Genomic DNA, 26,217 nt, shown 5'->3' on the forward strand with positions numbered 1-26,217 from the left:
CGCGTGGCCCCAGCAACCGAGCGACCACTTGCCCCTTCCCATTGGCTGCGGGCCCTGCTCATCAAGGCCACCCACGGTTATTATTGGTTCTCTTGTTGCTCCTCGCCCACTAGCCGTGCTGTTAATAAAAGCAGACGCCTCGTCGCTCCCAGTGGCGGTATCGGCGGTCCGAAGGGGAATTTCGCCCGGCAACGAAGGACGTCATTGAGGGCCGCCTTGTTATTGGGTAGAACACAGGGGGCCAGCACCACGGCGCTGAAATGACCCTCTGGGGGCATGGCAGAAAATGATAAAAGTTACGGGCAAGGAGCTGCGGCAGCCCCAAGGCATGGAGAAACAAGCGCGGGAGAAGCCTCCACTTCCTGCCTGTGAGCCCGCGGAACGCGACGTTCCGTCCGGAAGGGGCCCCAGTTTCGTGCGCCTTGCTGCGCATGCGCGCGGCGAGAGCTCGACCTGCCCCGGCTTGCGCGTCCCTCGCCCCCAGCCCCGGCATTTGGATCACACTTCCCTCAGGACTCGGGGCGGGAGGTGCTGCCGGCTCCGAGCTTTGCTGCAGCAGCTGCAAAGTCGGCCGGGTCAGCACAACGGGAACAGGCGGTTTGTGAGGCCGCTGTCACCCTGTGGGAGTGGAGCTGCGCTCATTCTCTGGCCAGGCTAGCAGCTGATCCCGCTCTCCTTTCCTCCAGTACACTTTTCCTTGTGTTTGGCCGTGTTAATGTACTCGCGGAGAAAGTTCTCTTGCTTGTTGATTTCTTAGCTGCTTTGGTCTTTTTTTCCACTTCTTTGTTAATTTTTGTAGCCTTTCATACTGCACTAGGTTGATTTATTTGTTTTTTCTTCTTTTTAAAGTGTTTCTATAAAGCTATCCCTTGGCTACTATTAAACTATTTATATGCCCTATTTTTATTCTTCGGTCTGATTTTCTGTCTTTCTTAAGCAGTCCAAGTGAGTGGATTTGGGTGGGAGCCGGAAAAGGGGACCATGAAGCTTCCTGGGTTTTCCCCTCCTTGCAACCTCTTTGAAAGATCTGTGAAAGCTTCAGAAAGCATGACATTGATAGCAATCCATACCTTTTTTAGTGTATAAACTTTGCTTGGCTGCACTTTGGATTGTTTATTATGGAACACGGAATGTGCTTACTGTGAAAAGCAGTGAGTATGCTTGGGAAGTAACAGAATAATCAATGATGCATCCATATTTGGGTTATAACATTGGATGTTCCAAGGGTCAAAAATAAGGTTTTCCAAGTTTTATTTTAATGTCAACATTTTATTTTAATGTGACTGCTTAGAAGGCAGCTCTTTTACCTTTCCTGGGATAAATTACCTTTGACATGTCTCTAGCCAGGCAAGCAAATAACATAAAATTAATGAGAACCTATAGCTGAATCAAGGGAGTCTTCTATATGCACATAAAATAACGTTGTTTCTGTGATAAAAACATGAAGGGGACTTCACTAGCCTGAGTGGGCAGATTTCAATTGTACATGATGACTTGTAGTAAAATATAGTGATGGAGTCGCTACTGTTCCTTTAAAAGGGTAAAGAAAAATGTATTCCAGGTCTCATTATTACTTTCCCTGTTTTCCATTCCCAAATCCTCCATCACATAAAACAGATGTGGGCTATTGATGTTCTCCATCACTTATGTCCTAATAGCTTACCTCCTCTTTCATATTTTCCGCCTTCCAAGAAATTCGCTGGTCTCTGTATTGTTAGTTTTTGCAATCTTTGCATTATCCTTTGTTGTCTTTTTGTAATATTGCCCTAGTTTACTGACAGGTCTCCAAGCAAAGGCTTTGAGGCTCCATTATGATGTACTTGAGGTTTATTGATTGTGGCTGCAGTGTGGTGGTATCCATCATCCACATCCCAGTGGCATTTTACACTGGAATTGCTGCAATGGAAAGCGTAGATTATGATGGAAGTGAGATTTTCATTGTTACTGAAAACTTCTGCTTGGAATCTGGATATATCCTTCCTGGTTGCTGCTTTTGTATTAGCACCCTATTCCTTTATCCCATTCCCTCATTTCCTGCCTCTGCATGCATGTGTGCACACAACTCTTAATGGACTTGGATCCTCTCTATGTCTTCTGTCCTTTTGCCCCACAATATTATTTTTTTACCCAATCTATCTTTTCCTCTGCCTGACTTCTCACAGGTATAAGGCAGCAATGGTGGAATTTCATCTCCAGCAGGAGTGGCAAAAAATTTCAGACACCATGTAAGGCTTTACAATGGAGATCAAACTGAGGTTGTGCAGTCTTTTAGACTGAGGTATGATTGGGTTCCAGATTCTGTCAGGCACTGCGTAGGTCACTTAATTATCTTCTTCACAGAGCATACCTGCTAAAAAGTGATTTTTTTTCTGAGGCAGAATTCACTAATATATTACTGGATTTGTTTTCACAGTTGTTCATCTATCGATGCAAACATTCTGGGTATGTTCAGAACTGAGCAGGTTGCAACCTGTAACTTGAACCTGCTGCCTGATAAAAACTACTGAGGAAGGACTGTAGCTTTCTTTGGAGTAAGCAGTGCTTCTCAGGAGAGCATTAATGTTGAGGAAAGGGAATTAGTAGGTCTTTCTGTAAGAAATCTCTTAAATACAGAGTATTTCATCAGCTCTTTTTTAAGTCTTACATTACTAAAAGAAAGTAGTGTGACAAAATGGCATCAGAAGTATCTTGTGAATGAATGTTCAGAGTTTATGCAGCTTTTTAAATCCACATAGATTCTTATAGGATCGACTATGAATGTTTACTGGTATGTCTGGAGAGCTGTGAAAGCTGCAAGAAAGGATGCATAAATTTTTTTGTAGATTTCCATTCTTTACACTTCCCACAAGCAGTAGAATAAATAGATACTCCACCTATTTTGAGGGCTACTTCATTTGGCATCCTCCAAACCCAGCTTTTATTTCTCTTCAGAGTGGGGTTATTAGCACAGAAGTGAGAATTTGGACACTTTCTCTAGCTTGGCTGATTACACCATTATAGTTCAGGTCTTCAGATTTGGCTCTTTTGTTGTGGGGGCTGAGAAACAGATCTGAAGGCTTTTTGGCTGAGAGCCGTTGCACTGAAATTTAAGATGATTACAAAATAGTTGAATCAGCCAAAGGATTTGTTTGCAGTTACAGCAGCCCTTCTGACTGATCTGGCATGTATACCATTTGTTTCTGATCTACTCCGTCGGGAGAGTGGAAGTTAGAAATGGATGGCAGTTGTGGTATCAATGGAAAGTGAGAAATTACTAAATGTAGGGTAGGTACCTCTAGAAGATGTAAACTTGGTTTGAGTATGCTAATTGTTACTGGTACGTCCTCTCTTCTGATGAATATGAAAGGAGGGAAAGATTTCTCAAGGACACATTCAGATCCACAGGGATGGAGATAAAGAGAATTTATGAAGAGTAATTATTCTGCATATGTCTGGAAAAATTCCAGCTCGAATCTTTATTTTCTTGTTTGTGCACATGGAAGCTTGAAAAAGTGTCGGGAAGACACTCTGAAATCTTTATTTAATTTTTAATAACACTCCCCAATAGTGGGTTGTGGATCAGGGACCTGGAACATCACAGAAAGTTGTCTGGAAATCTCCATGGGGGAGTGTCTGTGACAAACTGAGGGCTTGCTGTGGCCTTGTGTGTGGCCTGAGCCTTCTGAGCTGCGAGCGCTGTTACTGGAGAAATTGCCTTGTGCTCTCCTGCATAGGGGGATCAGATGCTGGGGGGGAAGCACAGAGTGTGCTCCTGCATCCCAGTGAAGGGGTTAATCTGTCAAACAGAGAATGCATGAATATGTGACAGCTTTAAATGAGCTACCCACAATTCCAGCATGCCAGTCATTATGTGCTGATGATGACTATGACAGCAGCTGGGGATCTTTTTTTGGATCTCTAGCTGCTGTCTGCTTAGAAGGCAGATGCTATGCTTTCACTAATGCTATGTCTTATGTTAAAAAACTGCAGGACAGATTACATTCAAATAATGAGATTTATTAAAAAATAGAAGTTAATGTTTAGTTTTGCATCCCATTTTTTTAGGCTTTGAATGTTCAACGTTTTCTCTGCAGGCATGACAGCAAGAATTTTTTTCCTTTGCTGAAAACTAAGATTCAACTATGCGACTCCAGAACTTGGGGGTTTAATGGAGGAAGGAGAAGAGAAATATTTGACACTCCTAATTAAATTTTCAAAAGTTTACAACACTGTGTTTTCTATTCTCTTCCCTTTTATAACAGTCTAAATTTTGGGGCACCAAATTTTTCACCTTAATGATGTCCTTTCTTTACAAGGGCAGTTTATTATAATGGATTTATATTATAATGAAATATCTTCCACTCCAGATTTTTCAGATCCTCACTCTAATCATCCCAGTACTTCCTGCTCTGGATTTCCTTTTCCTGAGACCCTGAATTTCAATGTTGTTCACCCTCTGACCTCTGTCTCAGAGCTCTCTGTCCATTTACTTCCTGCTTCAGAAGCAAGGCTCCTGCTCCTGCCTTCCCAGGAGCTGCTCACACCAGCTACTTCCTTCCCGTTTGTGGCTGAGCCTTGCTGGTCAAAATCTTCGTGGCTTTCTTCCTACAGATGTAGGGTCTTGATTCCTGTTTCTGATGAAGCCTTAAACTTGTGGGCTATGCAATGAACTGATAAAAATTCTGAGGGAGAAGGATTCAGAGCTTGTAAAATAGGATAAAAAATTACACGGGAGCTCTTCATTCTTACGTGTTTGATGCTTTGTATTCAACAGGCTAGATGGAATTTCAGGTTAACTTTGACCTATCAGACCTTCACTGGAAGATAATTTAAGTTCTATTGTATCAGTTACCTTTTAAACATTCAAAATGAAGCTGTATTTGAACAATAGGATTTTCAACATATCTTTGGGTGATAGAGACTCTTGAAGTCTATGGGCAAATATCTCTTAAGACTCTGCTTTGCTGAGAAGGCTCTCACGTGTGAACAAGGAAGTTAATATATGCAGAGGGAACAGAAAAACACTGGCTCTAGTAATGGAGGTTGTTAAAAAACATAATTGAACACTGACTGCAGCAAAGCTAAAAGGAGACTTGCATTACAATGTCAAAAAATCTTTATTTTTTCCCCTAACCTCTGATTTCAGCTGTCTGACTAAGAGCAGGTGCTGGGCAATGGCTCAATTTCAACAACCCATTGCAGCTGAAAGAGTAGATGCAATTGTGCTGTATCCAGCAAAATTGAAAATTGCTTTAAAGGAGAGGAATGCAAATGTTTTTAAGACAGAAAATCTTCATTCATCTGCAGAATAAAGCATAAAATTAGCACAGCCTCATAATTTTTATTCCTTTTATAAAGCAGTAATAACTGTGAGATAATTTGCTATTTCTTATATATTTTGGTATCTTTCTAGTGATAAATGTTTTAAACTGCATTGCATTGTGAATACACAGGGAATAGAATTTGTTAACAATTAAAATGTTATAATTTAAAAAATCCTTCTAGATAATGTTTCCAAAACCTGAAAATGTCTCTGAACCATTTGGGTTTTCAGCGATCCTTGGACCTTCCCTCCAGTAATCAATGATTAAGCCTTTGACCTCTGTTCCTGCACTCCTCATGACCTGTCTGGAGTCATAGAATGGTTTGTGCAATGAGGGACCTTAAAGATAATCCCATTCCTGCCCCAATTCCACTAGACCAGCTTGCTCCAAGCTCCATCCAACCTGGCCTTGAACATTTCCAGGGATGGCACATCCATGGCTTCTCTGCACAACCTGTGTCAGTAAAGAATTTCTTCCTAATGTCTGATCTAAATGCACATTAATAGAGAATTACCATGTTCTTACCACCTGAAGGCCTAAGTTAATGCCAGTGCAGTGCTACTGTAATACCTGTGAAACAAACCATATTTCTGTACGTAAACCTCACCTCACAAAACATCTGGAGTTAAAAACTGTTGTGGTAATATGAGTTGAACAAGTTGATTCAGGCACTGACAAGATCCTTTCACTTCATGAAAGTCTCTGTTTTCCTAGGTGTGAGACTGAATGAATTTATGAAAGAAATATCTTTCCTAGCTGCATGTTTCATAGGCTTATTAGCTTAGGCCTTTCTGTTAGTTCCGTAAGCCTTTCAGTATTTATATTTGGCTCATCTGATCCATTCGCTGTTGTAGCTTATGCAGTTCCTTCTATTTTTCTGGTGGGTGGAGAAGGGACTCTAGTATTAGTATTTATTTTAACTTTTGCTTTTAAAGATGCATCAACCTTTGTTAAGCTTTGCTGCTTTATTGACCAGAAGAGCTCTAACCAGAAATGTACTTCCTCTCTTCTGAGTAATTATATCACATTAGAAGACTCGACAGTCTAAAAAGTTCTGATGATTGATCTGTCATGCAGACAGCTAACCCTGTTTAGACACATTTGACTTCACTTCCCTGTGTTTAGGAGGAATGTAATTTTGAATGTCTTAGCCCTAGAGAGTGTTAGGATTTCCAAAGTGTGTGTCTCTTTGGAAAAAGGAATCAGCTAAAACGCTTGCTGAGGATGAAGAAGCAGGAGCTCAGGTTCAAGCCCATAATAGCAATGAGAGAGTCCAGGATTTAGAAGAGGTATTTAATAACCAGCTTGTACTAAAGGCAGTGCTCTTTGTGCTACCCATGGCTCCTGAGTTGAGTTAGAACAAGAATGTCAGCATGTAATTTAACCACAGCTGGATTTTGGTGTGCTATTGCATGCCTTATAATTTCTCTTTCATTTGAAATTGCTTTATAAATAAAAGAATGGCTTCTGTATCAACCAGCAATTCCAATCTCAATCTAGGATTTTAGAATCAAATGAAGTTTTTTTGTACATTATGCTCATTAATAGAAAAAAAAGTTGTTGCCTAATTTGTGACTTCAGTGAACCTTTAGGCACAATTTTTGATGTTATTTTGTTAAGGCAAGACTTGTTGCAGATATTGTGCAATGCTGCAGTTTGTAATTCTATATCAATATTAACTCTGTTTTGAACGGAATGTTGTTAATGTTTAGCTACTATAGCACAGAGGCTCTGCCAAAACTCTGTGTGTTGCAGGAAAGGGAAACATGAACTGCATTACCAGTCTTCAAAAATATTTAGTTTAGTTATAAAAGGCAAAAGAAGCAAACAAACAACCTTTGCATTAATAAAATGAGGGAAGTGTGGAAGCAATTGCAGGATATTAGGCAATGTTGGTCTCAGGACTTGGTGGATAGACTGTAAATATAAATCCTAGCTCAGCTTCTGCAAGGTGAACAGGTATTATGGCCTCCAGTTCATTGATTCCCAAAATAAGATGTTGAAAATTGCTGATCCATGAAATTCCGTTAAGAGCTTGGCAGGACCCTCAAAGCATTAACAATTATGCATTTGTTGGTAAAGGATTTAATGGTAAATTGTGATTGGAGAAATCTTAAGAGTTGGTGACAGTCTGCTAATGTAAACTCTTTCTGTTAAATGCTAATGTCATTTGTCAGGAAGTAATGGTCCAGCTATGACTTGAGGATTCGACTCTTCTTTCTCTTGAGTTGTATCTCAGAGCGAGCAATTTCTTCTCAAGCAATACAGAATACCAGTATGAACAAGTAGTGCCTATTTTTTTGTCATTCAATTTTGTCTCATTGCAAACCATTGGATATGAATCTAAGTAAAAGATATGTACTGATTATTTAAAAATTTGTCTTCAACAGGATGGCTGAAGTATTTTTTTTCTTTCAAAACTTCTACTGTATTACAACAGGGAAGAAAATTATGAAATACTTGCTGTTCAAGGCAAAGAAGATGTAAGATGACAATTGAGAAATTTAAAGTAAATGTTTCTTGTAGAAATGTAATTTTGCTCCTTTGCTTATGCACCTGAAATTTAAAATATCTTTCTTCATGAAACAGTAAATTGCAGGGTAGTGTGGATTTTTTGTATTTGTCAAGCATACTGTAATCCACGCTGTGCAGAAAGCCTGATTAAATTTTGTAGCAAATTCTTCTTTCTTCAGGCTTTACAGTGGTTTCTGTGATAGTCTCAAAGACATTAGAGCAAGAGCAATATGAGAATGAATAATTTAATATTTTGTACATGAAATGTTATGTTTTACATTTTATTGTAATTTCAAATTTTGCATTTGTTTGCTGTATTTTAAGTCATGTTTAGATAACATCCAACTAGAAGGAAAATGATGATTAAAAAAATTAAACAGTTGAAGATTTGGAGATGATTTGGAAGAAATTTGCATGGTGAAAACAAGAGTCTAAGAGAAACCTTGAAGATCCAGCAGTGAAAGGAAAGTAGTAGTTTGATGGCAATTGATAAAATGGTAATTTTGTCTCTGGGCAGAGATTTACTTGTATTACACTTGCATTTGAATTTCTCTTTTCTTGGGCCATGGATGCATATTGAAATTTGAACCTTTAATTTAACATGCAGTTGTGGGGGGGAATATGTGTTTAAATAGAGTGTTTGAGAATTCTGAGTATAAGATCTCAGAATACAGGGTCTGTGTATACCAGCTGCATATTTGCATAAACTGACCAAACGCAGGTTTAGAATATCTTATACTGCCAGCATGAAAAGTATTTTGGAGGTTTCTCTACCCATTGTAACTTTTTCAGTTTGAAAATAGAGGATATTTCTTTTCACCTTCTCCATCACTTTGTGGCTGAAAATTTTCAGGCCAAATGAGGCACTCAGTGTTGCTTGTTCTAGAATGATTTAGGTAACAACATTAAGAAAGACTGAAGCAGGGATAATTTGCGTATTCAGTCTTTTATCCTAGTGAAACATCACCATTGATGTTTCTGTAACTTGATTTATTTCACGTAATCTGCTATAATAATTTTTTAATACTCATGAGTAGCATTATTTATTTGCTATTTGTTCTATTTTTTTTTTTTGTGTGTGTGGGGGGGTTTTTTTTGGTTTTTGGTTTTTTTTTTTAAAGCCCTGGATAAAATCTCAGCTTTTGTGCCATCCAGTGAAGCATTAAAATACAAATCCTTTTAGCTTCAGAGAATAGAAAGGGACTATAAAGAGCTTTGTTTATACGGCGACTTTTATGTCGGTTCTCGAATTCCCTGGACCTTCATTCTCTCTGCTGCAGTAGCAGGGTGCCGGATGCCTTTTCGGAAGCCCTGTGTGCTCCTGTAATGAGGCTTTATTGCCACGCGAGGTCAGCAGCTGCCGAGAAAAAGCAAGAAATAGACTGACTGCACTGCAATCCGTTTTCATTTGCTTTATTTAGAATACTTAAAAATCAATACATCCTTCAGAACCATATATACAGTGTGCAAAACCAAAGGATTTCTTTTGAACGCACAGCATCTTCAGCAAAAAGTCTTCCTTGCGAGTTACTATAGAGTGAGGATCTAGAATGGCTTTAGGGAACGTTTATTGGCTTCCCGAGTAGCATTAGCTAATCGCTGTGGCAGAGGATGGTATTCTGTATAGTGTGATGATGACAGGGTTTCAGCCTTATCTTTTTGTCTCTACTAAATTGGTGATAATAAATCTAAATTGAATAATGTATTATTGCTGCAGGGAATAGTTTGGAATACAGAAATGGAAAATACCCTTCCTTTTTACTGCAGTAATAATCAATGTCCTGTCAAGAAGTGGGGAAGATGTTGCCTGAAAGGATTTTTCTCCCTGCTTTAGTCTTTGCTTTAAAAGCAAAACACCCCCCCAACAACACAGGTAAAAAGCATAAGCTTGGTACCAAACTTACTGAACAGGATTTGGGAAATCAGTATTGAGCTGTGTCATAGGCTTACTATTGGGTAATCATTTCCTTAGCATAAGTCTCGGTTTCCTATATGTAACTTCAAAGAAGATATTTAATTCTATGGTAAAGTTTTAGAATAAATTCTTTTTGGTGGAATTTTCTGATTTACTGTTTTAACAGTGTGATTATCTACTGCAGTGTTACACCTTAATCTTGGTGTTCTTTTTCCTGAAATTCATATTGTTATTTCCTGTCAGTATGCCATTCTTTCTGTCCTAGATAGTTGTGTAACATTGCTAGTAAAAACATACTCTGTGTTTCAGAAGTGACTGCTTTTTAATAGTTTACAAAGTTATCTTCATGTATGATTGGCACCAACTGATATTCCTGTCAAACCTTTTATCCAAAAATCCTCCTGCACCAGGTAAATTTACAAATTATACAGGCAAAGATCAATTTACTCATCACCAAAATGCAGCAGGGGAGATGTAGTTTAAATATTAGGAAATACTTTTTTAGCTATTACACTGATTAAGTTAAAAGAACAAACTGCCAAATTAAGTTGGGTAATAGCCATCACTAGAGATTTGCCATCACTAGAGATTTTCCAGGCTATGAGTATGCATCCATTTAGCAGGGATGGCTTAAAAATAATGCAGTCAGTTTTGCCAGTTCAGGACTTGGACTGAATGACTCATTATATGCATGTTTTATTCCAAATAATTTTTAAAATTTCTTCCTACTTTACCCTAGCTAGGGATAAAGCAGCAGGGATGTCTGCAAAAAACCAGTAACATTTTCTCTCAGAGTATGCCAAGCCTACATGAAATAAGAAACGAGTTGTAGTGAGAGAGAAGAAAGCCCAGATTGATGTGACCTTTATTATTTTAACAGTGTCTTTCAGCACAATTACAGAGTTGCAGGATTGCAGATAACAGAGCTGGAGTATAAAATAACATAAATAAATAGAACAGGAGCCAAAGCAGTCAGCAGGAGGTGGTTGGAATTGGGCAGTGAAGGATGGGTGAAGGGTTTGCATTGGTCAAAGCCTTTATGATTCAGCCACCATAGTTGCAAATTCTGGAGAAAGGGAAAGAATTTTTAAAAATGTTTTTTTAAAAAACAATATTTATAGAAGGAGGAAGCATATTACAATGAATACAGAGTTACTGGTGTAGCAAAAACATCACAATAACAGAACAGCAAAGAAATCCAAGTTAATTAAAGAGGAAGTATAATTTGGGAAATCTAACAGTGAAATGAAAGGACTTTTTGAGAGTACAGGAGAAATGCTATACATGCCAGACTGCAAGACTTCCACCACTATTCATCTGAAGGACTTGATTAGTTCTTGGTTATTTCTTTGTAAATCTCAATGGGATGAAGGCAAGAACTAGAAATTTAATCTTGCAGTGAGATAAATGTCTTTTATATCAGAGTTTGGCAAAGACAATAATTAATGAGTCTTTCAAAGTATTTGTGTCCCATATTATAATTATATTGCATTTAAACTTCATTTTGTAATTGTAAATTGAGTGAAAATGACAGATTACAAAAACAGAAGGCTGATACCAACCTCTGTAGCAATTTTGACTGTGTTGTAAGAATGAGAAAAAATCCTTTGATGTCAGAGAGCCAGGATTTTACTATGTGGCTTTCATTAGTGGTACATCTATAATATTTACCTAAATGTATTTATCTGCAGTTTGGGGTAGTTTTATGCTTTAGTATATATAATGCCTTTCATCAGGGAGATAAAGCATGGAAAAGGCACATTTGTGTCCTGGTGAATAGCCGCCTGGTTATAATTCCTAACTCCATCTAACTTGGAAGAGTTACACATGAGAATACCTTGCACGGTTGTATGTGCTGCAGATCACTGAAAATGGCAGACTGTAGAGAATCCCAAGAAGGTCAACAATGATGATAAAGGGATTAGAGGGTATGCAGAGAGAGTGTTTATGGGTTTAACATAATCAGCTAGCTAAGAGGAAAATGACAAATAGGTGAGGCAGTTGTCTGTAAAGGCTCAATTAAAAATTACTGAAGTTTGACATAATGAAGAGTAAAGTCTGGCAACTGGAAAAGATAGAAGATAAAAATTAGGCATTTCAAAGAATATTCTAGTGTTCAGTTGAAAAATGCTAAGCTCTAAACAAGTGAGATCTTAATTGACTGTTGTGTGCAAACAGATAGCATGTCCAGAAACCATGTTGCCAAATGCAGACAAACCAGACTGAAAAATAAAAAATTATATATTTTTTTAATATCAGAGGGTTTAAATTATTTCCAAATTTAGCCATCATTTTGAAAGATGTAAATCCAATTTAGGATTAGTGATGTAGATTTCCTAGCACAAAGCATGTGTAAATCCTGTACATGGTGGGTACATAGATTGAAAGTGTTGCAAACTGAATTTAAGAGATAACATAAAGTGCTTGTGCTAAAAATCCCAACTGTTCTGGGCAGAAAAGGAGAAAGGCTATGGTTATTAAATCTCTGTGTGAATAAGTCCTGCAAAGAGAAACACGAACTGCAATGAATCAAACCTTTCCGAAAGGGAAAACTAACTAAGCATATACTGTTAAAACAAGTTGTCATACTTATTACAGCTAAATTAAATACATTTTATAATAATTTTTATCTGCAGAATATATTTGGAAAAGGTTATTCAGACTTGCAGCCAAATATTTTCTATAATACATTTTGATAGTGCTATTATCACTTAATAGCAATACATTCCATAGGTACTTTCTGATAGCCAGCAAACCATAAAATACTCCTTCTTGAATAATTGAAACAATTTCACTTTTCCCAGGATTTTCGATGTATTTTAAATATTTTGAAAATGTGCCAGGTGAATAATCTAAATTAGTTCACTACTTATTTTTGTATGAAGGTTAATCCAACCACAGGTGGCTTGTAGAAGCATTGTTACAAAGTGTACAGTGTATGCAAAACTTCTGAGATAAGGCGTGGTATATCAGTCGCCTGTAAATGGTTATTGCCTCTGACTGGCCTGTTAGTGAAGGAATCCTTGTGATTTACTTGTTTTGGAAACATTCTTGTTTCCAGCAGTAGTTACCCTTCCAAACAAAATTAAGTTATATCTTTCTCTGCAAAAATAGTGGCTTTAAATTGCAAGGATTTAGACCATTTTGTCATGTAAAATAATTTAGTAACTGTTTTGTGTCAAAGCTCTGACTTAAAAGGAGAAGACTGTGTCATGGTGTTCAGTGGAATTTAGTATTATATACCAGCCTAATGCATGTCCTCTAGTATTTTACCGAAGTGACAGATATGATTATAGAGGACATGTTGTAGGCTCGTGATTTCTCTCATCAGATTGTGTTTTTTATATTTTCTTTACAACAGCAAATCTGTTTAGGGAACTTTATAAGTAATGACTTACACTAATTTATTTTAGAAGATAGAAGATCACAAAGCAGGATAAGAATTCCTTTTTTTTTTTTTTTTTTTTTTTTTTGGTTAAGGCTTTCACCTGGCAAGGTCACGACTTAATAGCTGTGATTTTGCATGCTTAATGTCACATTTTTACAGCATTCTGATTTACAGGGGTAAAAATTTGGATTTATGCTGCCCACAGTATATGATCTTTGAAAGTTCTCTATGTACTTTCTCAAGTCTATTAAAATCAAGAAACTGAAAGGCATGATGTGTGTCCAATGCCAGTACACAAAATAGATTTTAAACAACATTATGATGAGAAATTTTCTTTTTTTTTTCTCTTCTTTCTTATAAATATTTTCCCAAAGCTAGAAGAGCTGCTTCAGCATAATTTTTATCCCAATCTGGAAGCTAAGGTTGCTTGTGTTGTGAGGTAGCCTGGCCTTGACCTGCAATTTTTTTCAGATTCATCATCTTCTGACCACATTAGTGGAATATGGAGGGGGTTTGACACTGCACAGAAGATGATCATGTCTTACAGGGACAAGCTGCAAATTTTCAGGTCTTTGAAACTGCTTCATCAGCCACAAGTTCAAACCATGATTGCACAAGAGGTAAACTGCTGAAACTATTTCAGAGCTGAGTGGTCTTGTGGGAATGAGAAAAGGTTTGAAGCAAGAGACCTAAGAGAAAATTTGTAATGTGAGACCCCAGCTAGAAGGCTGATTAGATTGGGATTAATGTTTTTGATGATAAAACTGAAAGAGTTGTCTCTGTGGTGTTAAAAATCCCTAAAGATCAGTTCTTACAACTACTGTGGGCTCCTGAGGGACAGCATTCAAGGGCCATCAGGCGAATTAACATTAACCTCTGTGAAAGGCTGCTTGTTTGCGATTGTTTAGTGATTTAGGAAGCTGATGTTTGAAAAAAGGGGTAGAAGTAATGCCTGATAATTCAGCTGCAGGGACACAAAATTGGTTTCCAACAGAAATATAGCATTGCAATACTGCATATGAATGCAATGTACATTTGTGATTTACATTTTATTTACCTATGCAGTTATATTCTTGAATTGGATTTATGGGCCAAAGGAAAAGCTGAGGAGTATCTGTCCTCCTCGTCCTTTGGTCACAGTCCCAGCTGTTAACTTTTGTATGTATTTCAAGCCTTTCTCATGTAAAAATTGGCTGTTAAAGTCAAATTTAAGAAATGGAAAAGAAACTGGTAGTGTTGTATGGTAGGAATATGGTCAGAAGAATCAAAGGAAAAAAGCACATGATTCTCTTCTCATTATCAAGTGTAAACACAGAGTAATTCCATTTCAAAGTTAGGGAAGAGTAAAAGCTGCAGAAGAAAGAGATAAGGAGAAGAGGCATTCCATATTGCTTTATTACAATGTACTGGGTTTCAGGCATTGTTTCAAAAAAAGAATTTATGGTAGTTGTAAATATAAAGATTAATGCTGTATTTTCTTCTACAAGCCAAAATCATTATACAATATTTTTTCTTTTATTCCAGTTAAGACTACTTTTGATTTGCAACCTTGTGGAATAGCTGAAAATTTATCTGATATGAGGTTGGTGGATCAGCTGTAAGCTTGCTTACCTGAATTATGTTTTTGTTTGAAAAACTTGCCCAGTGATTTTAGTACTACTATCACTAATTTTAGTGTGTATAAAGAAGATCCATATAATAAAGAATATGAAGTTTCAAGAAATGACACCTATGCTGGATTCAGCAGCACTGCTTAAATTTAGCAAGAGCTTCTCCTAAACCATAATATAGTCACGATTGGAGAAATTAGGCCATAGTCACTGATATGCCAGTGTGCATCACCTGACTGATACATCAGTGGCTGATTTTGCATGTCGTCTTCTAAGTTGGGAGACTGTGTTAGTTAACTTTGCTTTTTATTTCTTTTTTAACTGACTTTTTTTTTTTTTGAGATAACATTTTTTAAAAAATGTAGAGATTAGGTACACACAGAGAGGTATGAGGCGGTTTAGGTGTTTTTTAGATTTCAGCTTATGATATGGCTTATCATTATGTCAAAACCCTAGCAATTGCCTGCTCTCTAGGTGATTTAGTACTCTGGCCACAAACTTCTATCTCCTGCAATGAGGAAAGCTTTAGTTTAGAATCGCATCTCTTGTCATCTCATTCAGTGTGTTTCATTCACTCTCATGTCCAAAAAAGAAAAGGAAAATGGAAAAATTTTGTATGTGGGCTAAGCTGATTCATCCCAAGGGGGAATAGAAACAGCACTAGCTTTTTAAGCAGTGCTGTGAGAGGAAAAGATGTTCTTTTCTTGTATTTATCATATTCAGTAAAAAGGAGTGACAAGATTTCTTAGGTGTGAAGACCCACGTAAACACTAGCATAAGCTGAGTAGACTGTTATTGTATAGAAATTCTGTAGCAAAATGGGTGTACTTTGATTTTTAAGAGCATTGCTTTGCTAAGTCATGCACTACTTTCCTGCTAACTAAACATCAAGCAGAAATGCTGGCACTCAGCTTTTATTCTTTCCAAGCTTTATAGTCAAGCCTCGGTCTTTGAACTCGGAGTGTCCTGATCCTCACTCCACTGATATCAACAGACAAATTACAGTAATTGAAGTAGAGTTTGGCTGGATACTTAGACCTGCGCTGCGGAGTCCCCGACCCACAGCCGAGTTCTGTAAGCTCCGGCCCCCTCTAGTGTCACAACTCGGCTCCTTTTCCTCTAACGCCTCCAAGGAAGGTATTGCAAATGGAGCAGGACTTGGCATTTCATTAAACCCAAACTGTGCCCTTCAGAAGGTCACAGCCCCCAGTGATTCCTAGGTTTCCTCAGTTCTTGTGTGTAAGGGTAATATTCAGCTTACTGTCAGAGTTTACTCCTGTAATTACATACCATCGGCGCCAATTTTACCATCACCGTCCTTATCTCCAGCAGCCAGAAGAGCCTTTGTTTCTTTGTCTGATAGATCTCTTCCTTCTGGGGTAAAGCCCTTCAGGACAAACCTAAGGAGGAGGCATAGAAAAAAAAGGACGATTTTTTTGGGTTTGTTTGTTTGTTTGTTTGTTGTTTGAGTTTGTTTTTTTTTTTTTCCACAGAACAATTACACTTCGTATTTTTTTTAAGATTTGACACACAAGTTGGAATCCAGTGTTGTGTCTTCTGTTGTTGGCCTTCTTTAACATTCAGAAGCCCTTTACTCTGAAACTGCATTTGGCTGAAGAGCTACCTGTAAGGTAGTGACCATTCGTGTGTTTCAGGGATCTGCAATCCAAGTGACAACTAGCTATCTCCAAGACTCTTTAGATCATGTGCTCAGCAAACAGCTGGCATAGCATACAAATACTAGTCGAGACTTTGAGCTCTATGTTACTACCTAGAGTCTTGTAAAAATAACCCACAGGAAATTAGACTCTTAAGGAGGGATATTTGAGAAAGAATGTAACTTTACTTACTTCAGTTCTTCCTCTTCAATGAAGCCGCTCTGATCTTTATCAAGAATATGGAAAACCTTCTTCACATCTTCTGGGCTCTTCTTTTTCAATCCTACCATCTCGAAAAACTTTTTGTAGTTAAAAGATTCAGCTGCTATAAGAGACGAAAAAACAGAAACTGCTTAGAAAAGTCATTGAAACACACACCGACACATACCCGTGGTTTTCTTCCATGCTGCTGTTTCTCCTGCCCAGGGAGGAACAGTGGAGCCCAGATGTGGTAGAAGCTGGGTGTACTCAGTGTAATCATCCGTGCTTCACAGGTGCTAATGGAAATAAACAGAGTCAGAGAGGCAATGTCTCAGTTTTGCAGATTAAGAGCTGAGCTACGGAAGGATGAGGCTTGCCCAAGGTCACACAAGAAATCTCTGATAAACTTGTGAGCTTTGGGAGCTGAGGTCTAATGTGCTTGGTCTCATTTCAGTGCCTTAAACCTTTTTCTTTTCCCCCTAAGTTTTACACTACAGCAGACATCTGAGAGCAGACTGACTATTAGATAGCTGTCACTTTTTGATATTTCCACCCCGGGAAAGAAAAAAACAAAAAAACAAAAACAAAAACAAAAACAAAAACAAAAAAAAAAACCACCACAAAAACAAAAAAAAAAAACCAAACAAACAAAAAACCAAACAAACAAAAAAAAACCACCAAAAAAGCTCTTGCTCAAGCATCGGTGAGAAACTGTTTCAGAGCACTGTTTGTTTTTCTTTTTTCCTGGAGACTTACTAGAAATGAGTGTTGCATTTCAACCGCTAGAGGAATGAGCAATCGTAGTGCGTGAGCTCAGACACTGCAAGGGAGTGCTGCACGGCGCGCTGCCTGCAAGACCTTGTGAGGAGCTTTCTCTGGGGAGGAAAAAACCAAACAACCCAGAGCCCTTGAAATCGGAGCAGAGTTTACCTGCTCCACCTCCTTTGTTCTTTAGCCGCACCCGCTTTTGTTCCACCCAGCTAGCCTAACAACTGTGATGTGGATTAAAAATACCGTACAGTGACCTCCAAAACGTGCGGTGGACTTTTTTTTCCCCCTTCTTCATGCATTCTTATTCCCGCCGCATTAAATTTTCCCATTACATAAAATTAAGGAGACTCAGTCTTCCGTGATCTGCCTGACTGAGATTTGTCATTAGTTGCTGCTATTTGCATCTGCTCCAGGACTTGGCGGTGGCCACAAAACAATGGAAGCTAATGAGTAAAACAGCTGCTGGATCCAGCAAAGCAATTTGTCGCACCCTCTGACTCTCCGGCTTTTGAGCTGAGCCAGGCACAGCGAGTCTTGCACTTCTTTCTGTTCGGGAAGGTCATCACACAGAGCAGGACAGACAGAGGCGATGGTGCGGTTAGCCAGGTAGTTTGGGGGGGGCGGGGGGCGGATAACGTGCATCCCGGAGCACGGTTTCTGGGTCTCTTTCAGAGCAACCTTAACTACATGAACCTCTGTAAACACGAAGAGGGTTTGCTGTCAGTTTTGGGGGTCACGATGAATGAGAGGAGTAAGGAACATCTGATACCCGGAGGAGTCTAAGAGAGAAGTGTGGACCACTGCAGCCATTCGACCTGCAGGGAGCCCCTGCAGTCGAGCAGTGCACGCGCTTGCTATACTGTTGCCTTCTGTCCATCCCGAAAAGCAAAGCCCACCCAGGGATTCTGCATAGCAAGTACAAGAGTGGTTTATTATATCCTTGAAACGGGAAACAGGAGTTCTGTAACATCTGAAACTAAATTTCAGGAATGAGTGGGAAGCTGCCGACATCCACTGCTGACTTCTCTATCCCACACCGAGATATAATGCAGCTTGGTTCGCTGAGGGGTTTGTTCCCTTTGAAAGTATGCTCTCAGTAGAAGCAAAGTCTGTCCGCAGTTACTGCTTACTTTTCTTTAAATAAATATTTCAGCTCTGTAACGTGCAGGACAACTTTGCTGAGGATGCAGCCTTGTACTTCATAAATCTGTCAGAGGCATTCATTGAACATCTGAAAACACATCCTCATTTGAAATTTTATCTAGTTAGTTCCTCTAATCTTTCCATAGCTGAAATAAATACACACCTATCCTAACCTGAAGAGATAAAAGGAAAAGAGAGAAGAAAAAAAAAAAAAAAAAAAGAAAAAAGAAAAAAAAAAAAAAAAAAAAGCACTCACCTGAAAAGGCTCCCACAGCCTTCTTGATATCCTCAGCGCTGAGCAAGTCAGTCATAGCCATCCTGCAACTGTTTGAACAGGGAAGGAAGTGCGAAAAGATTAAAAAGTGCTTTTCTCATCATTTCTGCTCATATGACCAAAGCTGCAGTGCTGTGTGGGTATGGCACACCGGGAAAGGCTGGACCCGTGCCAGCTCTATAGCTCTGCGTGGATAAGTGCTGTGGGCTGTCGCTCTCCACTTTGCAGAGCACCAAGTAGTCCACAGACGCGAGGGTTCAGCTAAAGAGAGGGCACGGGGATGCCTTTGTGGGGACTGGGGTGGGGGAGGACACGGGTGGGGGTCGCTCCCTGGGAGGCTGGAGCCTAAGCCTTACTGGAGCAGTGCCAGAGTCTGCTGTGATACCGGCTGGAGAAAGAGTTTTGCCAAGGTCAAGTCCTCGGGTGCAAAAGCTAGTGGTGCAGAGCAGAGCCTGTTCTTTTACTAAGTCAGGATGAGCTTTACCAGTTATATTTGGTCATGAGTAAGAAACTGCAGCATATGCCAAACTTCTAGCTGCTCTTGAGGTCGGGAAGCAAATGTAATGTAGCTTTTGAACATTTGCCTTATTTTTCAACCACTTTAAACATCTCCCCCTTCTCCCTTCCCCTCCCCTTCACACACATATTCATTTTAGACCTTGTTTCTTTCAGGCCAGTCCATATTAAGCATCATCCTCACTGAATTAATTATCGCATCCCAGCGAATCCTACAGATCCCGTTTGTAATGCACAATATGCTGCAGAATATACCATGATAGGGTATGGCAAAACGAGAAGTGAGGTGACAACACGCTCGTGAGGAGCTCCTGTGCAGTAGTGGGTTCTCAGGCAGGACTGGACACTTCCCATTAGCGTCAAAAAAAGAAAGCATTTAGGATTTGTAATGTGTTTTCTAGGGGTATTTTTTTTTCTCCAAGAATCCGTGCCCATTTTTCTCATAAAACATGGCAAATAGTCCAACTTGCTCTCAGAGTTTGGGCAGGAGCCATTAGGCTAAGGTAGCCAAGGTTAGGGCTCAGTAGTAGGGCAGATCTCTGCAGGAATATTGGCATCGCTGCTCCAGGAGAGACGAGGGAGGACAAAGCGGTGGCAGCGACATCCCCGGGCACGATCGACGGGTACGGCCTGGTCCCACTGTCACAATCACACCTCTCCTCTGAATGGGGCCGCCGGAGAGCAGCCTCAAAATGGGGTGGCTGGTGCATAGCCTCGGGTTGTACTGTCAGTAATTGCTCGGTGCTTTTAGAAGTAGGAGCCCCATTTTTTTTCCCCTCTTCTTCTTTACTTTCCTAAAGGTTGTCTCTTCATTCTGGAAGGGACTGTCGTTTTTCTCTCGTTAGAACTTTCCTCCCCGGTCTCCCTTTTCCGTGTATTTCCCGAGATGCAAAAGATGCTTAGTTTTCTCCCAGGGCAAACAAGGAGATGGATAGTGGAGCCAAGTCCCTCTCCCTAGGCTGAACGTATCCTTCCCAGCTCTACAGGGGAAGAGGAGCACTGGGATGCTGAACCGAGATAAACAGCAGTCCCACAGAAGAGATTGCTCTGCGCATTTTCCCGCGTGGATCGTTCTCAGTCAGCGGCCCTTGCTGCTCTGGAGCTGTTGTTCTGGAGGTGGAAGGATGAAGAAGACAGCACTCGGGGTATTGGGGTCTCTTGCTTTAGCGGAGTTCAGGGTTAGAACCCTATTTTTAGTCCGTTTTAAACGTAGGATGGTGCAGACCCATCAATATGAAGCTATGTGCCAGAGATCAATGTGCCATATCTTATGAAATTGACGTCCCTTTACCCTTCCTTAACTGAGGGAAGGCAGGACAATCTCTTCTTGCTCCCACTGCAGACACTGCCGGTCCAATGGCTACATCGCCCTCTGCTTTCCCTGCTTTGCTGCGTGCAGCATCGGTGCGGTCTGAAGAGGAGTTGGGCCTCAGTCTCCACAGGTTTTCCCCCTTTCTTACGAATCTTTTGCAAACCCGTTGTTGAGCCACAGAGCTTCCTTTTAGGTCCCTACAAACAGGAACGCACCTGCCCACCCGCCAGTGAAGATGCTCTCCTAGCGGGTGACTCGTGTTTCGGTGTTAACCCCGCTCTGCTGACAAGGCAGAGCACATTTGGAAGGCTGCCCTCGGGGGTAACTCGAGCCGTGGCTGGGAGAGGCGATGCGCAGCGCTGCCTGCTGTGCTGGCAGACGCTGATCAGGTTAACTAGTCTCATGCAAAGCAAACCGGCCAGAGGCGCATTCCGGGTCTGTGTCCTGGGGATGGGAGCCCGGCGGCTCCCTCCGCATCTCTAACGATGCGCGAACTGCCCCGCTTTCCCTCCGTCATCGGATCTGTCAGCCCTCTACGGCCTAATCATGCTGTGGAGGCGAAAAATGAGAGGTGTCAGAAAAATGAGGCTTCAGATCAGGTGGAGCCATCTGTAGAGCGCAAATAACATTTCCCCCAGCTCAGAAGCCGTGTGTACCCTCCACAAACCAGAAAGGGGAAAGCAGCGACACAGGGTTTGCGAAGCAGACAGCTGGGATCTGACATGGAGGAGTGGTGAGGCCCAGCTCCAGCCTCAGCAGTGTCTCTCTTTAAGGACAGCTAACAAATTTCCAGAAGCTTTTAACCACCAACCTGTAGTCGAAACTGTTATTCTAATAAAAAAGGCGTTTCACGAATTGACAGTTTCTCACTCGACCCTTCATCTTTTTCTCATCCCTGCGAGATGAATGACGTATTTTCCTTTATCACTGAGATTTTGCCAATTTTCCTGCTCGAACTGTTTGCAAAATCCACACCATGGACTTCCAAGCTGTCTGCACCAAAACTTTTGTGTTATTCACTACCCCTTCTACCAGCGCCGAATGATGATATTGTTACTAAGTAAACGACCAAATAAATTAAGTAGAAATCAGCTCACCCTTGCCAAAAGCAAACAATTCAGGGAGAATTTCCTGAAAAGCACGAAGCCCTGACACCAAGAACTGAAGCAAAAAGACGGCGGTCCTTTGCAAAAAAGGATGACACATTTCCTTTAGCTTCCTAGTGACCACACCAAAGACAGCAACTTCATCCCATTGCTTACAGTCATCTTTGCAGAAAGAGACATGCCATTTCTAGACGTGTTCTGGACTTGGTGGGTTTTTTTGTCTTCGGTTCACACCTGGCTATTTCAGTAAAATCTCTTCGCGGGCCCTTGCTCACTTTCTCCTTCACTTTCTTCCCCCCTTTTCCCAGTTTTGTCATTTCCACCTTCTCCCCTGCTTTTCTCCTCATTCCCCCTCAATGAGTTCACCTATTTTCTCCTTTTAATGATCTGTTCTTCTAATTTGGAGTCTTCTCTGCGGGAAGCCATTCCTCAGTCTTTGAGAGATTTGCATCTCTTTGTTTCCGGGCTTTTTTTTATGGAAAGGAGGAGGAAGCTGGAGTGATGGAAGATAGCCTTATCTGCGAAGGTCCTGCTTCTTGCCTGGAGCTGGTGAATCCACGTTTGCTGTGGAAATTTGAGCATTTTCTTGCTACTTACCTCTAGGATCTCTCTTAGCACGCTTGAAAAGGTGTTAGATAGGGAGGTGATCAAAAAGAGGTGGAACTCGGGGTAGGAACCCCACTTATATAATCTCTCTCGTTCTTTCTATTTTCGGCAGGTGATGCCCACTCCTCACTGGTATCAGATATTCAGAGGTTTTGTTGGTGGTGTCACATTTATCTTTCCCTTAACTAATCGAGGAACGCTATTAATAATCCTTGGCGCTTACCTTCCCCTGGCTGTGAAAACCCATTACATTGGCAAACTGAGGGTCTGCATGAAACTTGAATGTTAAGGGAATGCTAAGCAGTACAAGTGAGTTGTTAAGAGACAAACAGGAAAATAACCATTGAGACCTATTGTCCATTGTGTCAACCATCTAGGGACACTTTTCCTGATATTTAATGTTTTTCTGGCAAGGGAAAACGTTTTGCAAAGGACCATACATCAGACGAAAGTGGCATCGGGGAGATCACGATGCTTTAGGAGTTTCAGTTCGAGTTGGGACTCTGCTCATGAAGAGAAAAGGGAGATGTAACCCCCTCATCAGCATGAGGGAAAGCAAAGATAGGCTCTGGAGTTTGCCCTTTTCTTTCTTTAGCGTTGACAGATACTACTTGAAACAAAATAGAACAGCTCTAAACTGCCTCCTGCACCTGAAGCCACAACATTCAGCTTTACCTCTTGGTCTTGAAGGAAGTCAGAAATATTTTTTTTCCCCCTGCAGGCAAAAGCAAACTCAGTTGTGTAATTCTGATTGCTCATACTTACAGGGGCATGCAAAATTTGCATTCAGGGCCCCATTGGGCAAGATGCTGTAGAAATCTAAAAAAATTACAGCCTGAGCTTTCTTGGGAGAGACAGGGAATTGTAAATGAAGACATCCTATATATATAGCCATAATACATTGACTGTAACCTTTTCAGCATATCAGTTCTCTTTATGCTGAGTTGCTTATTCCAGGGAAAGACATCTTTGAAGACACTTCTATTTTTACTTTGTCAAGCAATAATAACAACAATAAAAATGCCTATGAAATATATTTGCCATTCTGTAATCCATCGGGGGACATGTTTCCTGATATTTAATGTTTTTCTGGCAAGGGAAATATTTTATAAAGGATTTTGCACTGCATTTATCTGTAGTACATTTCTGAGTAAAAAAAAATTTTTTTTTTCTCTTTCAGCACTCAAACTTGATAAAAATGAAATTTAAAATGTTTATCCTGTAATGTAACAGTGAAAAGCCACCTCCGTGGCGCCTTACCCCTCAGACCACCTTAAAAACAAAAAGAACCCGTTCCCTTCAAAGAAACCTGGCACCATGCTCCCCCCCACCCTAACGACGGGGCGAGGGAGCCGCAGCGGAGCCGCCCGCCTCAACGCGACTCCAGCCACAAAGCAGTCGGCCGTCCGGCACAGGGAAGATCCCGACCCCCGCAGCCAGCCGCCGCTGGAGCGAGAAAGAGAGAGGAGCCGCCTGCCCTCCCAGGTTCGGCGCGGAGAAGCCCCGGCCGCCCGCAGCCGCCATGCTGCCCGCCCCGGGCCGAACCGCCGCCCCGTTTCAAAAGAAAGAAACCCACGCCCGCCACGTTCCACCTCCCACCTCACAAGAAACCGGCCCAAACCTCCGCAACGTTGCCGCCGCTGTGAAGCAGCGTAAGACCCCGAGATGCCATGGCTGCGACAGAACTACCACGCGGCCGCAAAGAGCCTCCAACCGCCCGCCCCGGCTGATCCCGCATGCAAATAAAGGACTCCAAGTGCATCTCGGGATGAAGTTTAACACCAAAAAACCCTTATAAAATAAAAACCAAGTAAAATTAAAACGGATAAGAACTAATGCTAAGCCGTGTGGACCCTAAAGAATCAAAAGAGCTAATTTCTCCAGTTTTGCTTACTAGCTGTAAGTTAAAAAGACCAAACCAGAGATGAGACCACAGGAGAAAACAAAGAACTGTCAGAACCCTGGGGTTGCTCCCAGCGAGGGCAGGTTCTCCAGCTCTGTTGAATTGCCTGCAGCAGAGCTGATAAGGCCCTCCTCCTCCACGGCGACCACGGGCAGCCAAAAACCCCTCGGGCAAATATTGAAAGAGCTGATCAATAAAGGCGTTTATGGACATTAATATTTTCTCCGCCCATTTTTATTCATAACAAAACTCAACATTTCTTACATTAAAAAGCAGCCATGGTTTTGTGATACAATAGAAATTATTTTGGGAAAGGCAGGTGCTGCAAAAGTGAGCTCTGATTTTTCTAGATTGATTAATCAATACTAGAAATGAGGAAAGATAATTGACAATTAATCGATAATTTCAAAATTATTGAAAGATAATTCCTATATATGGAATAGGAATATTTAAAAATATTTCTCTACTGCCCATATAATTTAGATGCTGAGTTCTGTGACAAATTGGAAGTACTCCAGAAGATTTAGGTAATTTCTAAAGAGGCAGCTTTATTGAATCAAACATGACAAAGGTTAATTCAATCATTTATGTTCTGTCTCTTATTTTTTTTTTTTCCTATTACACATCCTGTAGTGGTTTTTGAGTTTTCGGTGTGCTACTGTAGTATGGGATGTAATACTGTTCAGCAGCATTCTTAATTTCTCACAAACACTGTGTCCATACCCTAGCTCAGAGCAGGTGACAATTACAGCATGAGGTAGCTCTTGTGGGTCCAGATGCTTCAATCTGTGTGTTTCCTTTGGAAGTCATCATATGCTGTTTGCTAAATTCAGTCATGTGGGGTTTGCATTACACTTTCATATATTATAAACCCTTTTTGTAGTACCAAGATTAGATTCTAGTTTAGAGCTACCAGTATCTCATGGTTGTTAGCTAGATGCTTCATTTCCATTTGGTAACTGGCAGAACAACTTTTCTCTTTTACCTTCCTTTGGCAGCTTAGAGAGGATAAGGATTGTAGGACTGTCGTTTCGGCTAACGGACTGTGACTCCCATTTCTGTCTATTCCACTGGAATGACTGCATTTTTCCACTGGTGAAAGGAGAGCAAGTGCAGGGCCAGTCATTGTGATTCCTCTGTGTAATTTAGCCAAGTGAAAGCAATCCTGATTAGTGGAAATCCTTTCTTATATTTTTAGTTAGTTCCTACTAAGGCTTATTTACAAAGAGAGAAGCAGATTTATGACCACATTGGGAATATAATGAGGTCTTTGTTACATGTCAAGTATTTAATTAATTAAAAGGGGTTTTGTTGTTGGGATTTTTTTTTTTTTCATAAAAAGAATACAATCAAAATCTGACACATTTAGGTTATTTGTACAAATCTTCCAGAAGCTGGAAGGTGCGGAGAATTGTGGCAATAGGCTCACTGAGATTCTTAGATTTCACCTATTTGAAATGGTAGAATTTAGGGAGGAATTTTGTGTTGCTGCTCTTGTCAGTTTTGGTAATGTGGTTGCATATTTACTATCATCTCAATCAGGTTCATTCACAAGAAGATTAAGGCTGAGTTTCCCCTTTAGGATACATATACAGTGTGGAGTTGGGGATGCTCATCCATTATAATTTCTTTTTCTCTTTCCCACCACACATAAATAACTGTAATCTGAATGCTCCATGTACTTCAGGTCCCTATCAGCCAATGTATCCAAAATTTGGGATGGTATCATCACAGCACTAGCATAGCACCTTAAAACAGGAAGCTTGCCCTGCTGCAATCTCCTATGTCTGCTAAATGTTGTGACAAGCAACTTCCATCTTCAAGGATACCAGTCAGCCATCTTTTGCTCCCCATAGATTTTCCTTATTTGTTAAAGATGTAATAGAATCACAGAATCATTAAAGTTGGAAAAGACCTCCAAGATCATCAAGTCCAAGCTTTGACTGAACGCTACCAGCTCTAAGTGCTACATCCAGTAATTTCTTGAACACTTCCTG

General features: G+C 40.5%; 2 protein-coding genes across 9 annotated transcripts; one reads left to right on the top strand and one right to left on the bottom strand.

Annotated features, from left to right (window-relative positions):
* The first annotated feature begins 13 nt into the window (after positions 1–13).
* Positions 14–23,623, top strand: LOC310908044 (uncharacterized protein). Of its 5 annotated transcripts, none has more exons than XR_014589766.1 (5): positions 14–685; positions 2,163–2,278; positions 13,592–13,740; positions 14,645–14,702; positions 23,498–23,623. XR_014589766.1 is itself a non-coding variant. In XM_083858699.1 (5 exons), the coding sequence occupies exons 1-4, from the start codon at positions 287–289 to the stop codon at positions 14,678–14,680; spliced, it is 537 nt and encodes a 178-aa protein (XP_083714825.1). In that variant the 5' UTR covers positions 14–286; the 3' UTR covers positions 14,681–14,702; positions 23,498–23,623. The 5 variants fall into 5 exon arrangements, 2 of the variants coding, with proteins under 2 accessions (XP_083714825.1, XP_083714826.1); XR_014589767.1 differs by having other exon boundaries at positions 14–575; XM_083858699.1 differs by having other exon boundaries at positions 14–575; positions 2,163–2,225.
* PVALB (parvalbumin) lies at positions 8,875–22,430 on the bottom strand. Of its 4 annotated transcripts, none has more exons than XM_083858704.1 (5): positions 22,309–22,429; positions 18,760–18,827; positions 16,581–16,713; positions 16,021–16,130; positions 8,875–9,174 (listed from the first exon to the last, which is right to left on the bottom strand). In XM_083858704.1, the coding sequence occupies exons 2-5, from the start codon at positions 18,818–18,820 to the stop codon at positions 9,152–9,154; spliced, it is 327 nt and encodes a 108-aa protein (XP_083714830.1). In that variant the 5' UTR covers positions 18,821–18,827; positions 22,309–22,429; the 3' UTR covers positions 8,875–9,151. The 4 variants fall into 4 exon arrangements, with proteins under 4 accessions (XP_083714830.1, XP_083714829.1, XP_083714828.1 ...); XM_083858703.1 differs by lacking the exon at positions 8,875–9,174 and adding an exon at positions 10,581–10,798 and having other exon boundaries at positions 16,581–16,710; positions 22,309–22,430; XM_083858702.1 differs by lacking the exon at positions 8,875–9,174 and adding an exon at positions 10,581–10,798.
* Positions 23,624–26,217: the final 2,594 nt, after the last annotated feature.

The sequence above is a fragment of the Zosterops lateralis genome, assembly GCF_965231275.1.
Source record: "Zosterops lateralis genome assembly, chromosome: 4".
Classification (NCBI taxonomy): domain Eukaryota; kingdom Metazoa; phylum Chordata; class Aves; order Passeriformes; family Zosteropidae; genus Zosterops; species Zosterops lateralis.

Excerpts from the sequence above, each read along its gene's own strand:
- LOC310908044 (XM_083858699.1), top strand. The coding sequence starts at position 287 with ATGATAAAAGTTACGGGCAAGGAGCTGCGGCAGCCCCAAGGCATGGAG. Across the intron at positions 576-2,162 it reads GCAGCTGCAAAGTCGGCCGG|GTATAAGGCAGCAATGGTGG; the intron begins GTCAGCACAACG and ends GACTTCTCACAG. Across the intron at positions 13,741-14,644 it reads AAACCATGATTGCACAAGAG|TTAAGACTACTTTTGATTTG; the intron begins GTAAACTGCTGA and ends CTTTTATTCCAG.
- PVALB (XM_083858702.1), bottom strand. The coding sequence starts at position 18,820 with ATGGCTATGACTGACTTGCTCAGCGCTGAGGATATCAAGAAGGCTGTG. Across the intron at positions 16,714-18,759 it reads GGCTGTGGGAGCCTTTTCAG|CAGCTGAATCTTTTAACTAC; the intron begins GTGAGTGCTTTT and ends CGTCTCTTATAG. Across the intron at positions 10,799-16,020 it reads TGGTAAAATTGGCGCCGATG|AATTTGCAACTATGGTGGCT; the intron begins GTATGTAATTAC and ends CCCTTTCTCCAG.